We start from the raw sequence: 13656 nt of genomic DNA, 5'->3' as shown, positions 1-13656 counted from the left end.
TGCCTTGCTTGTTTGACTATTTGCATTAATTGTATTCCTAGCTGCTCAATATAGAACTGACCTAAATACTTGCATGTAATTAAAATGTTATAAAAGTAAATTGGGGAAAAAAATAAATCTGCTCTCAGCCTCAGAACTGGCTAGGGTCATGCTACATGTTGTCTAATGGTCTTTTTTCTTTTTAATCCTCACTCCTGAAATGGAGAACCTGTTGACTGACTCAGCTGGCCTGGTCACAATGGGAACATAAAGAATCATGGAACATCAATAGATGTGTGCACATCGAAGTATTTTATGATTGTTATGTCCTCTTCTATTAAGCAGTTTAACATTAACATTGTTGAGATATGTTGACAAAACAGAAAACACTGGGGTGCATCTACTATGGTATAATTTGTATTCAATAGGCTAACACATGAAAATCAAGAGATAAAATATATCCTTGAGTAATGACTGACATCCAAGTCATGATACATAACAAATCACAACATCTGAAGGGAACTTCTAACAGTTGTGTTGCTACATCTCATGTGAAATCATACCCCACCAAAGCCATATGCCAAATTAAATTCTTTTATAAGTTGCTTTAGATATTGGGTTTTAGCACAGCAACCGAAAACGCATTAATACACACTCATAAAATTTGACACTTGGATGGGAAATTTTATGTAATTGGAGAGAAGTAAGATTACAAGTTCAAACAAAATATAGAAGAACATCACATTATACACCTCGAGTAGACTGTTGACACATTTTTTTCCTAATAAAGAACTTTGTGTGTTGGCTATAGATCATACCAAATCCTTTATGGTTACTGATGCCCTTCTGAGTGGTGCCTTATGTTCTCAAAGAATACTGTGACGTGCAAAGAGTTAAGACTGATTATACACTGAATATATTACTCTTAGATAAAGGAACCTTAAACTGCAAATGTTCCCACACTGCCTTCAAATATGGGTTCTTCTGCAGCATAGCCTTTCTCATAGAATTTGAGAATATAGTTACATGCAAATGATTTACCAATTGCTTATTCATAAGTCTCCAGTCCAGTATGTGCTATGTAGGTGTGGATAACTGTGTTGTAAAAAGGCCTTATCACATTAATTTCATTGGTAGCGTTTCTTTCCAATGTGGAAATTTTCTTGTTTATTGAAAAATGACTGATAGGCAGATATTGGGCATATTAGTAACTGGTTAATTTCCTGCTCCCTGACGGTGGCTGTGCAAGTCTACCAATTAGAACCAGCTGAGGATAGAATGCACATCATCAGAAATGCATGGTTCTTGGGCAATTTGGGAACTGATTTAAAACAAGTAGCATTAGAGGAAATCCAAAATATTTCACCAATTTCTTCCAGCATCAGGAGGCAGGTAGCTGCATCAACAGGTCATCTCAGCATATCCAACAATGAATCTTGTCAAAGGGGCACATTCTGAAATATATGATTCTTACAACTAGGATTTCAGTACTATTAAGATATTCCTATGGATTGTGCAAGGTGCACAGTTTACTTAAGGATCAATTTTTACTTCTTATCTGAGCAGGTGCAAGACAAATATCCTTTTAAAAGTTAATTTGACCAATAAGTAATCGTAATAAATCTTCATTTATGCCATAGTAATGATGGCATGTTGAATCTTAAGTGTTCCATAAACAACAACATGAATTGTCTACTTTTATCTGAAATTTTATGTAGAGACTTTTTATGGAGGAATCAGGAAATCATGTTTCCTGCTTGTTTGATTTTCTGAAACTTTTTTCTCCTTTAGCAAAAATTATCAGGGGGACATCTGCTGTCATATCTGATCCATATCACACTGGAAGGGATCAAAAGCCTTTTCTTCTTTCCTACTAGCACATATATAGGTCTTCTCTCCCACAATAGCATGTCCTTGTTCCAGTAACACAAAATCACCAATGGTATAGATTCAAATTAACAGCCTTCTTTTTCTTTTATAATTTTTCTTTTCATTTGTTGTTCAATCATTTTTTACAATCCAGATTTTATACCCCTCCTGGTCACCCCTAACTCTTCCTCATCCTACTCTTCCTCCCTCAGTCTCCAAGAAGGGGACACCCATGCACAACCCCCACACCAGACATCCCACTCCCTGGGGTCCCACGTTTCTGGAGTATCACGCATATGTACTCTGACTGAGTCCAGACCCAGTAGGCATCTACTGTATATCAGGTGGTTTATGCTACCTTGTTGGTGGCTCAGTGTCTGAGAAATGCCAGGGGTACAGGTTAGTTCAGACTGATGGTGTTTCTATAGGGTCGCACTCCTCCTCAACTTCTTCCAGCTTTCCCCCAATTCAACCACAGGGATTACCAGTTTCTGTCTACTGATTTGGTAGAAGCATCTGCACCTCATTGTCTCAGCTGTTTATTGGGCCTCTTAGGAGTCAGTCATGACAGGCCTCTGTTTGTAAGTAGACTATAGCATCAGAAATAGTATCAGACCTGGGGGCACCCATTGAGATAGATTGAAATTTGGTCATATCACTGAACCTCCTTTTGCTCAGGCTCTTCTCCGGTTTTGTTGCCGCAGTTCTTTCAGACAGGATTAATTGTGGGCCAGCGTTTTGGACTGTAGGATGACAGCTCTATAACACTATGGCTCACAGTGGGGAAATGTGTGTTACAAGTCACACATTATGTTCCAAGTATGTCATGATCCAGCAGCAGCTTTGTTACCATAAACTCCTGTCACTTGCATTACCTGAGACTGAGTGGTGTTGGATCTGAGAGGACCCCACACCAGAAAGGCTCTACCACATCGTTTACACTCATAGACTTTCTCTCCATTATGAGTACTTTCATGATGATGAAGACAGTAAAAATGTATACAGCCTTCCTCATATAGTGCATTCATAAGGTTTTCCTTTCATGCTGATGAAAACGAGAAATCTGAAAAGGATTCACAATATTAGATGTATTCATAAATTTCTACGCAGCATGGATTGTTTCATGGTGATGACAACTATAGAAATGTGCTTCAGTATATTAAATACACTCACAGAATTCCTCTACTTTATGGTTTCTTTTGTGCCTTTGAATATGACTGACATATCAAAGCTTTACCACATTGCTTACATTCTCACCTGTATGTCTTCTTTTATGTACTTGAAGGGAATTGCAAGGAAAAAGGCTTTATCCTGTTGATGACGTTTAGAGAATTTCTCCTGAGTGTGTCTTCTTTATTTACCTGGAGAGAACTGTGACTTGGAAAAAAGTTTACCACATTGCTTATATTCATAGGATTTCTCTTCAGTGTGTATCCTTTGATGTACTAGGAGATGACTCTTTTGTGCACAGGATTTCTCTCCAGTACATGTCCTTTTATGTATTTGAAGATGATTGGGACATAGAAGAGCTTCAGAACATTGATGATACAAACAGCATTTCTCTTCAGTATAAGTTCCTTTATATATTTGGAGGACACTGTTTTGTGACAAAGGTTTAAAACCACATTGCTCACATTCAAAAACTGCTCTCTTGTATGTGTCCTTTTATGACTTTGGTGACCACTGCTTTGTGAAAAAGCTTTACCACATTGAATACACTCAAAGGGTCTCTCTTAAATATGTGTTCTTCTATGCATATTAAAATATTGATTTGTAAAAATATTTTAGATTGGTTACATTAATACATTTCTTTCCTGTATGTGTTCATTTATGTGTTTGGAGGTGACACCTTACTTCGAAGCCTTAACACATGGGGTACATTCATAGGGTGTCTCCCCTGTATGTGTTCTTTTATGACATTGGAAAACACAGTTATATGCAAAAGCTTTACCACATTGTTTACATTCATAGGAGTTCTCCCTTGTATGTGTTCTTTTATGAGACTGGAGAACACTGGTGTGTGCAAAGGCTTAACCACACTGGCTACTTTCATAGGCTTTCTCTCCTGTATGTGTTCTTTTATGATATTGGAAAGCACTGTTTGCTGCAAAGGGTTTACCACATTGGTTACATTCATAGGGTTTCTCTCCTGAATGTGTTTCTTTAAGTTTCTGGAGGTCACTGCTTCCTGCAAAGGCTTTACAACATTGGTTACATTCATAGGGTTTTTCTTCTGTGTGTGTGTGTGTGTTTTATATCATTGGAGCTTACTCCTTTGTGCAAAGGCTTTACCCCATCAGTTATGTTTATAGGGTTTCTCTCCTGTATGTGTTCTTTTATGATATTGGAGAACACTGCTTTGTGTAAAGGCTTTACCACATTGGTTACATTCATAGGGTTTCTCTCCTGAATGTGTTCTTTTATGAATTTTGAGATGACTGCTTTGTGCAAAGGCTTTACCACATTGGTTACATTCATAGGGTTTCTCTCCTGTATGTGTTCTTTTATGATATTGGAGAATACTACTTTGTGTAAAGGCTTTACCACATTGGTTACATTCATAGGGTTTCTCTCCTGAATGTGTTCTTTTATGACTTTTGAGATGACTGCTTTGTGCAAAGGCTTTACCACATTGATTACATTCATAGGGTTTCTCTCCTGAATGTGTTCTTTTATGATGTTGGAGAACAGTTTTTCCTGTAAAGGCTTTGCCACATTGGTTACATTCATAGGGTTTCTCTCCTGTATGTGTTCTTTTATGATATTGGAGAACACTGCTTTGTGTAAAGGCTTTACCACATTGGTTACATTCATAAGGTTTCTCTCCTGAATGTGTTCTTTTATGAATTTTGAGATGACTGCTTTGTGCAAAGGCTTTACCACATTGGTCACATTCATAGGGTTTCTCTCCTGTATGTGTTCTTTTATGATGTTGGAGAAAAGTCCTTCCTGTAAAGGCTTTACCACATTGGTTACATTCATAGGGTTTCTCTCCTGTATGTGTTCTTTTATGATATTGTAAAGCACTGTTTGCTGCAAAGGCTTTACCACATTGGTTACATTCATAAGGTTTCTCTCCTGAATGTGTTCTTTTATGATATTTAAGACCACTCCTCCCTGTATAGGTTTTACCACATTGATTGCATTCATAGGGTTTCTTTCCTGTATGTGTTCTTTTATGATATTCGAGGCCACTGTTTCCGGCAAACGCTTTACCACATTGGTTACATTCAAAGGGTTTCTTTCCTGTACGTATACCCTTATGTATTGGGAGTTTACTCCTTCCTGCAAAGGCTTTACCACGGTAGTTACATTTATAGGGTTTCTTTACTGTATGTGTTCTTTTATGATATTCAAGACTACTACACCCTGCATATGTTTTACCACATTGGTTACATTCATAGAGTTTCTCTCCTGAATGTGTTCTTTTATGAATTTTGAGATGACTGCTTTGTGCAAAGGCTTTACCACATTGGTCACATTCATAGGGTTTCTCTCCTGTATGTGTTCTTTTATGATGTTGGAGAAAAGTCCTTCCTGTAAAGGCTTTACCACATTGGTTACATTCATAGGGTTTCTCTCCTGTATGTGTTCTTTTATGATATTGTAAAGCACTGTTTGCTGCAAAGGCTTTACCACATTGGTTACATTCATAAGGTTTCTCTCCTGAATGTGTTCTTTTATGATATTTAAGACCACTCCTCCCTGCATAGGTTTTACCACATTGGTTACATTCATAGGGTTTCTCTCCTGTATGTGTTCTTTTATGATATTCGAGGCCACTGTTTCCGGCAAAGGCTTTACCACAGTGGTTACATTTATAGGGTTTCTCTCCACTATGAGTTCTTTCATGCCTTTGAGTATGACTCTGATATGCAAAAGCTTTGCCACAATGAGTAATCTCAGAGGGTTGATCTCCAGTATAAATTCTTTCATGCCTGCAAATACAATTGCCACATGTAAAAGCTTTCTCATATTGATTATATTTATGAGTGTTTTTATCTGTATTAATTCATTTACAATTTGGTTACATTGTAAAATGTAATCTGATTCTACCATAATATCACTTTCTTAACATTTAATGGTATTCTCTTTCATTATTGATTAGTTTACATCTTTAAAGATGCATGGAATGAGAAGAGTATTGATTACATGGCTCACATTTATAGCATACTTTTTTTTTATAACAGGTTATTCACATATTTGAAGAGAACAGGAAGAACTCAGAGCTTTTGCACACTGATTGCATTCAAAAAGTTTCCTAACATGTTAATAATACATTAGGAATGTATACCAATGTTAACAGAAAAAATTTCTACTTCCCTAATTCTCATAAAGATTTTCAGCAGTTTGACTTGGTAAATATCCTCAATAATATTGGGAAACTAATTACTTATAAACTTTTAGCACATTTAGACATGTCTATTCAAAGTGGGCAGTGCTATATATCTTCTGATTGTTCTGTAATAGAGAAAGGTATACTGCTTCTTTCAATATCCTTTTACTGAAAGGACTTGTATCCATCATGACTTATGACATCCATAGTAAAAAAATAACAAATGAAAGAGTTCCACATTACATTCATATTTTGACTTTTTCCCTCAAATTGATGTGGTACAGGGATTAAAGTTTCTCCAAAAACCATCCTTAAATCGCATAAACTGTCCATCTCAATAAATTTAGCAATGTTATTACAAGCATACTCTTAAGAACAGTTTTAGTATGGATTACCTGGTTATTACAAGGTTTTAGACATATACTTATCACCTAATAAATGTGTTTCCCCTTTGCAATAGCTAAGTGGTATGAGACTGAACAGACTGGCAGTTCTAGAGCACAGCCCTACACAGCTTGATTCAAATAGTGACATATTTGTTAAACTCTTCTTTCTGTGTTTTTGAAATTAAAAAACACCTTGCAAACACAAACTAGATGTCTGCCATCGACATTCATGATTTTGTGAAGTTTAATAATCATCTATAACTTAAAGCAGTGCATATTTTACCCTTTTGCTTTTCTTTACAACTTGTATCACATATTAAACTTTATTCATAAGCATATTTGTATCAGCTTGAACATAAAAATTACCTTCCATGTCTTCTAGAACTTGGAAAATGTTCACCAATAGTATGATCTTCCCAAATGTAGCCTAAAATATGGTACCAGAGAAAGTAGGTTATATTATTGGAAACTAGACAACATTTAAGTTATCAACTTGAGGGAACTTCAGAACCATCTCTGATTTATTCACCTCATTCTTCCTCATTCTCAACTGAAGTTACAAAAACAAATAACAATAACAAAGAAACAGAAGTGCCTATATTTTAAAAGTGAAAAAAAAATCACTGTATTACCTATACATGTGAGATTCCTATAGGTCTCCAGCATCACATCTTTGTAGAGCCCCTTCTGAGAAGGATCCAGCAAAGCCCACTCTTCCGGAGTGAAGTTCACATGCACGTCATCATAGGTCACTACATCCTAAATTTCCAGTATATATGTACATAAGAAAGAATGGTTCCAACAACAGTGTAAATGTGTACTTCAAAATGAATAGTTGCTGACTGGCCTGCCCATCCACATAGGACTTTTAATCCAGTATGCAAGCTGTCTTTCACAGCTGAAGGAAAACAAAATCTTAAGTAAATGTAGAAGCAAATAAATGATGTCTGGGAATCTGATGCCTCTGTATTAAAATGTTGGGTATGGACCCAATAGGATCCTGCCTGACCTTCCTCATTTTCTATTCCCTGAAACACAATATCCAAGGGTGCCCTTAGGACTGCAGTTTCTTCTCACCTGTCCAGGCCTCCTGTGAATACAAAAGACCATTTCCATCTTCCCTTCTCTTCTTACTCCATCTCTGTGTCTGAGCTCTGAACTATGGGCAGAAACTTTCTATTCAACCACAGGCCATTCCTCCAGAAGACTAAGCAGTCTGTCCAAAGACCCATCCCAGTATCTGTTATCCTAGATCCAATTCTCACAGTTGCCCAATGCTCTGCAGCACAATAGCAGAGAAACTTTCCTTTGCCCATTTCCATGTGACCAGTTTTCAAGTTCTCTTCAAAATAAGTGAGGGAACTACACCAGGAACAATGTGAACTTAACCAATGTGACCTGTGCTTGTATATAAATAAAATAAAAACAGATTTCATGACTCCTACATAAATAACTAAAGTAACCCCTAAAATGTTATATTTCTGACCATTCAGTTACTACATGTCTGTCTTCCAAACAGAGAGGCCTGATGGTATAGAGTTGTGTCAATAAAGGTAGGTGATCAGAAGGTGGTCTATAGCTGTGCAGCTCTTCATGTCCCCTACTGGTTTCAAGCAACATTAGCTTCATTGAAGTCTAACACAACACAATATTGAATAGTAATTTAATAGCTGCTTCTTGCCACATGGATTATGTTACAGGATGTGAAATCTGTCCTATGTAACTATCCAGCATCATACACACCTGAGAAACTTCTACATCTCAAAAGCTCCTTTTGTAACCAAGAATTGAATTTCTGTGTGCCAGGCCATTATTACTGGAGGTAATAGAATGGCTAAAGGAGTCTAGTTAATGTTTCTGAAGTATGATCCCTAACACCTCTTTTCTACTAATTTCTAAATTATTTATAAAATTAGTCACACAAAACTGAATATAGAAGGTTCACAAATTCTAGAACTCAAACCTCCACTTTTGCAATGTCATCCTACTGCACACAAAAAGCAATGCCTGTGTGTACACACTGGATAGTGACATTTAAGTTTCACAACTTGCCACTCAAAGGGCTACAGACCCTCCCTGGGAGTCCACCCTCAGGAAGGGTCAAAGGACAGGGTCCTCTGCTACTATCACTACATGGAGGAAAAGGACCACACTCTGAACCATGGTCCCTCTTAATACCAGTAGATCTGACTCCAATACCTCAGCAGACTTGTTCCTTCTGTCCTGGTGATAGAGATGGCCACAATCACCAGGGTATGGCTTGGGGTCTGCTGCATAGCTTGTAACACATGCATCTGAGGAAAATCCTGTAAAGAACCTGTAAGCTACCTTCCACTAGTGCTCCTGATTGATACACCTGCCAGAGCCCCTCATTACCTAGGAAAACTCAGCTGAGCATCAGGACAGTAAGTAGCAAGTCCTCTACCTGGAGGCCACAGAGCAAATGACTCAGACAGCTGAAGTCATCCAAGCTCTGCTGTTCCACCCTAAATGCAGACATAGCCCTAGTCTTGGAAATTTGCATTTACTAGAATGTTCTAGTCTCCCAGAGCACTTATTTTCCTTGTTAAAGGCACAGGCTACTTTCTTTGCATATTCAATTATACATGCAATGTACAGTGCAGGCATCTCTGCTTCATACTGGGGAAGATCTGCAGCCAAACTGCAATCAAATTCATAGAGTAACAACAATTAAAAAGTTGCTATGAATTTTAAAGCTAGGAGTGGATAATAGGAGAGAAATGAAAAAAAGAAGAAATAAAAATTATAGGACATCACTGCTTCTAGATATGGTTGAGTAGAAATTTTAGTATACACAAAAGAGAGAACATAGGCAGACCCAGTTATATCTGGGACAATTTTAGAATTGACATGATATTGAACCTTGTGGAGAGGTAGGATGGGAGAATGAAGAGCCAGACCAAGAGACCTGAATGAAAAAGACCAGGCCCCAAATGGATGGATGGCATAGGGAATGACAGCTGGGAGATTGGCAGCCCTACTCCTGGCTAGAGGGTGAGGTATGTCATCAATATTCTGTAACAGGTAGGGATTGTGGTCTGATGAGAGAATCCAGCCAGCCAGGTTTGCTTTGATTTGTTAAATAGGCCCCTCAGCTCCTTGTCCCAGAGTTTCAGACGTAGCTCCAGGGAGAAAGGAGAAGGAAGAAATGAGGATTATACCCTCAAAGCTTATTTTTAAGAGTTAAAACACACTTTATGGTCCAGTATTTTTGAGAAACTAAACATACGCACTAGAGCGCACCAAGGAACACTCACATCTTTTCTCTTACACTGTGTCTGTTCACACAGGAATAATAACAATCCTGTTAGGCACAGCCACACCAGTTTGTCTAGATCTTCTTTTGTTTGAACTAGTGAAAATACAGAAATTTGGTTTCTAGATATAAGTTCTGTTCCTCATTTAGATTCCTCGTTATCCTGATCTGAGAAGTCAAGATGGCCAGTGTGGAATTTAACTCACTGTCTAAAATTGCTTACTTGACTGCCCATGGAGAATGACAACTACAGCAAAAGCAAAACAGCCTCACCTTCCTTCTTCCTCCTCCTTGTCTGTGCTGCAATTATTCCAGCTTCATCTGTGGACACTGAACTCAGTTCTTATACAGGTCCCTCTTTATTTGTAATCCCCTCACCCCTAATCCGGGGAGGTTGGACAACACTCATTCCCTGGTGGTTTTGTCTCAATGATCAATCAGAAGCCAGACTGAAAGGAGTTGTAGGACTGTTTTCCAAGCACTGGGCAGCAGAGGCAGGTTCAGGTGTTCAAAGGAAGTCCTACCTGCATGGCATAAGGAGAGCCTGAGCTACAGGAGATGTTGCTCTAAACAGGCAGATAGGAAATCTCTTTAGAAAAGGGAATGACATTCTTAATTTCTGGGAAACATTGGCTAATAAAAACATGTAATGGATCAGATCACCTATGAATAAAGAAAATGAAAATTTAAAACTAATAACAAAAATTGAGTTTTTAAAAAAAAAAATATAAATGAAAATACCTGTTGGTATATAGACTTCAAAAAAGAACAGACCCTTCCTGGTAGAGGTAATGGCATTAATAGGATAGTGACTGTCCTTGTCCCTATGTGAAGTGTTAAGTGCTGAGATCTATAAGGTGACACAAACAGCTACATCTAATGTCATGTGTTTTAAACTTCTGGACCAACTTAAATATGTCAGCTAGGATTGCTCATATCTATATAATACCAGTCCTAAAAACAAAACTCACTATCCACTGGCTCAAGCTAAGCTGCCCAAATTAAACACTCACCAATATAGTTTAATGTAATCCTATGTAATATTAAATATACACTGTGAAATTATAAAATTATTCACCCTACCTGAATCAGGTCCTACTCTAGAATTCTGACGCCTGCAGCTGACTCTCATAAACTTTAGTCTGTGATCCAGCTATTGCCTGCCCTGTGTCACCTGACAGTGAATAAAGTAAACCATTCCTCCTGTTCTCATCTGAAAATGGAAGAAATGGACAGTTCATTATATGATTCAAATGAGCACATTTACAATGTTGTTGTGCTGCATTCTTTTAATTCAAGACTTTATGAATTTTCATCGAGCAAAAAGCAAGGTCATTGTGCAACAGACAGAGATCAAGGCCACCTGAGTCAACAGAGCTTGTTTGAGAAACATCTCTATAAAAGGAAGAAGATGCAGCTCTCCCAGAACTAATATATCATCCCAGAAAGAAATTACACCACATACAACATTAAGATATCAATTAGGAACAATCTCCCTAACGACAGCATGGATTCAGCTCTGACTAATGCTCAAAGAAGAGCCAACCGAAAACAGACTTTGGATACTGTCATCCATAAGTTTGTTTCCTGTTCAGGCCTCAGGTTATTCTGAACAATTTCAACATAGATTAGAGACTGTAAGTCCTACTTGAGATTTACACAGCAAAGATCCCCAGAATCATTGATTATGTGCACCACAGCCCTGAAATGGCAGGTCAGTTTTCTTTTCTTTTCAGTTTTTTGAGACAGGGTTTCTATGTATAGCAATGGCTGTCCTGGAACTCACTCTGTAGACCAGGCTGGCCTTGAACTCTGAAATCGGCCTGACTCTGCCTCCCAAGTGCTGGGATTAAAGGCATGTGCCACCACTGCCAGGCTTGCAGGTCAGTTTTCAGTGATGGGTTCCTGAGTTGGAAGTGGAGATGAGAAAGATAGGAAATGTAGAAGGTAGAATGCACAACAGCTGTGGTGGGGAGACCTTGCACAGGCTCTGTCCATGTCAAGGAAGCTTCTTAATAGCAGCATCTTGTGTGTTACTTACAGGGGAGAAAGGGAACGAGATGGAGACTTCTAGGAAGGCAGCAGTGACTATCATACACTGGGACAAACTCAGGAGAAGTGGAATAAAACAACTCTGCACAAGGGAATCCATTACTGACCAAGCCCACAGTGGACTTGGGACTGATACCCATATCACCCTATGCTGGAAAGAGTTGGAAGCTCAGGATCTGAAGCTTCTCCTCCCCAAACGCCCTGGTTGCAAAGCATCCAACCTCTGCCAACCCTAACCCTGGCTTAGGAGAAACAGCACTGCTTTCTATTCAATACCCCAGGTCCTTAGGTAAAGCTCCTGAAGCTTAAGGCTCCAGGCTGTTAAGGGGCTAGAATTTAGGAAGGAGATATGCAATTCTCCATACATTAGGATCAAGACTTATTTGATTGGACCAGCCCAGATCATACAGTGTTGTCCTGTTCAAAGAGATGTCAGGAGGTGTAGTCCTGCCCTTGTGGCAAAACTATGCTGTTCCCAAGAAAACTGGATCTTCATGGCATACCAGGCCTTAATGTTGGCTGTGACCCTGTAATGCAGCATTGAGCAGCTTGTCAGGGGCCTGTTCTTTGATATCACCATCAGCCTAATGGCTGACTGTAAATCAGATTTGTCCCCTTCGTTAAGGTTTGAGGACAAATGTCTGGACAATCCTGGTAAGCAAACATGTATACTACAATACTGATTTTTAACAGGACTGCATTTTTAGCATGCTACATACTTGTCAGGTGTTTTACAGGAATTCCTCCCACCTCAGATAAATTCTACTTACTGAGCTGGGCATTGGTGGTGCACTGCTTTAATCCCAGCACCTGGGAAGCAGAGGCTGGCAGATTTCTGAGTTCAAGGACAGCCTGGTCTACAGAATGTGTTCCAGGGCAGCCAGGGCTACACAGAGAAACCCCGTCTCAAAATAAAACAAAACAAAACAAAATCTACTTAGTGTGACTTACTATTTCCTAAATGTTGGTAATTCCTTATATCATCAGTTCTACACTTGTACATCACAGCTCAATATTGGAGTGATACCCAACACACTGAGATTTCTTTTTACAGCCTTCACAATACCAACTCCAAGTGGAACTTACACCTACAACTTCATTGCTAAGAGCAGAACTAGGAGAAGAAACTGGAGAAACCAGGGCTCTCAGGTTTGGCATCATGCCGAGTATATTTCTACACACAAGCCACTGCTGCCCAGTTTTGTGCAGATGCTCCCATAACAAAGTTATTCAGAGGCCACAGCCGGGTACAAGGAGAGACCACAAAGGACCTCACAGGAGGCTGCACGTGTCTGGCTGCTGTTTACCATCCAGACACCGGGAAGACCCACGACACATGCGTACTTTGCTAAGCCGCTTCCGCCTCCCGGTCGTGGGAGATGAGCTTGCACTTACCATGTCTGCAGTTCTGAGCTTGCCGAGCTCCGCTCACAGCACCCAGGAGAGTCACTCAGAAGGTTTCACCCAGAAACACTCAAGCCGGCTGAGTTACAGGAAGAAACTCGCAGGTTTGTTACCCGGAAGTGCCGCCTCCTCTTCTGACCGGCAGGTTCATGTGGAGGTTCCGATTGGCTAGCGACACTTGAGTGACATAATCACTACTCTTAGGGTTAGAGTCTCTTAAAGAGACACAGCATACTGGTTCCAGCTTTGGCCAATCGTTTTCCAGATCTGCAGATTTGAAGTTCAGAAGCACAAGTGCCTCTCCTCCAGTACCTTATTTGTCCTCCCATCAAGGTCCTGGGACAAAGTAAGAG

The 13656-nt window shown here is 39.2% G+C and overlaps 1 protein-coding gene across 1 annotated transcript; it reads right to left on the bottom strand.

Moving 5' to 3' along the window:
• Positions 1-272: 272 nt before the first annotated feature.
• Positions 273-13429, bottom strand: LOC117704355 (uncharacterized). Its single transcript, XM_076930346.1, has 4 exons — positions 13295-13429; positions 7203-7329; positions 6937-6997; positions 273-5786 (listed from the first exon to the last, which is right to left on the bottom strand). Exons 1-4 carry the CDS (start codon positions 13295-13297, stop codon positions 4145-4147), a joined length of 1833 nt encoding a protein of 610 aa, XP_076786461.1. The 5' UTR covers positions 13298-13429; the 3' UTR covers positions 273-4144.
• Between the last annotated feature and the right edge of the window lie 227 nt (positions 13430-13656).

Source organism: Arvicanthis niloticus, chromosome 2, assembly GCF_011762505.2.
Source record: "Arvicanthis niloticus isolate mArvNil1 chromosome 2, mArvNil1.pat.X, whole genome shotgun sequence".
Taxonomy (NCBI): domain Eukaryota; kingdom Metazoa; phylum Chordata; class Mammalia; order Rodentia; family Muridae; genus Arvicanthis; species Arvicanthis niloticus.
Note: the sequence above shows the minus strand (reverse complement) of the source record. Positions and strands in the feature narration are given on the sequence as shown.

Bases quoted from the DNA above. Each gene is read 5' to 3' on its own strand.
- LOC117704355 (XM_076930346.1), bottom strand. The intron at 6,998-7,202 runs GTAATACAGTGA...ACCATATTTTAG, and splicing joins TAGGAATCTCACATGTATAG to GCTACATTTGGGAAGATCAT. The intron at 5,787-6,936 runs GTAATTTTTATG...TTGTATTTGCAG, and splicing joins AGTTCTAGAAGACATGGAAG to GCATGAAAGAATTTATACTG.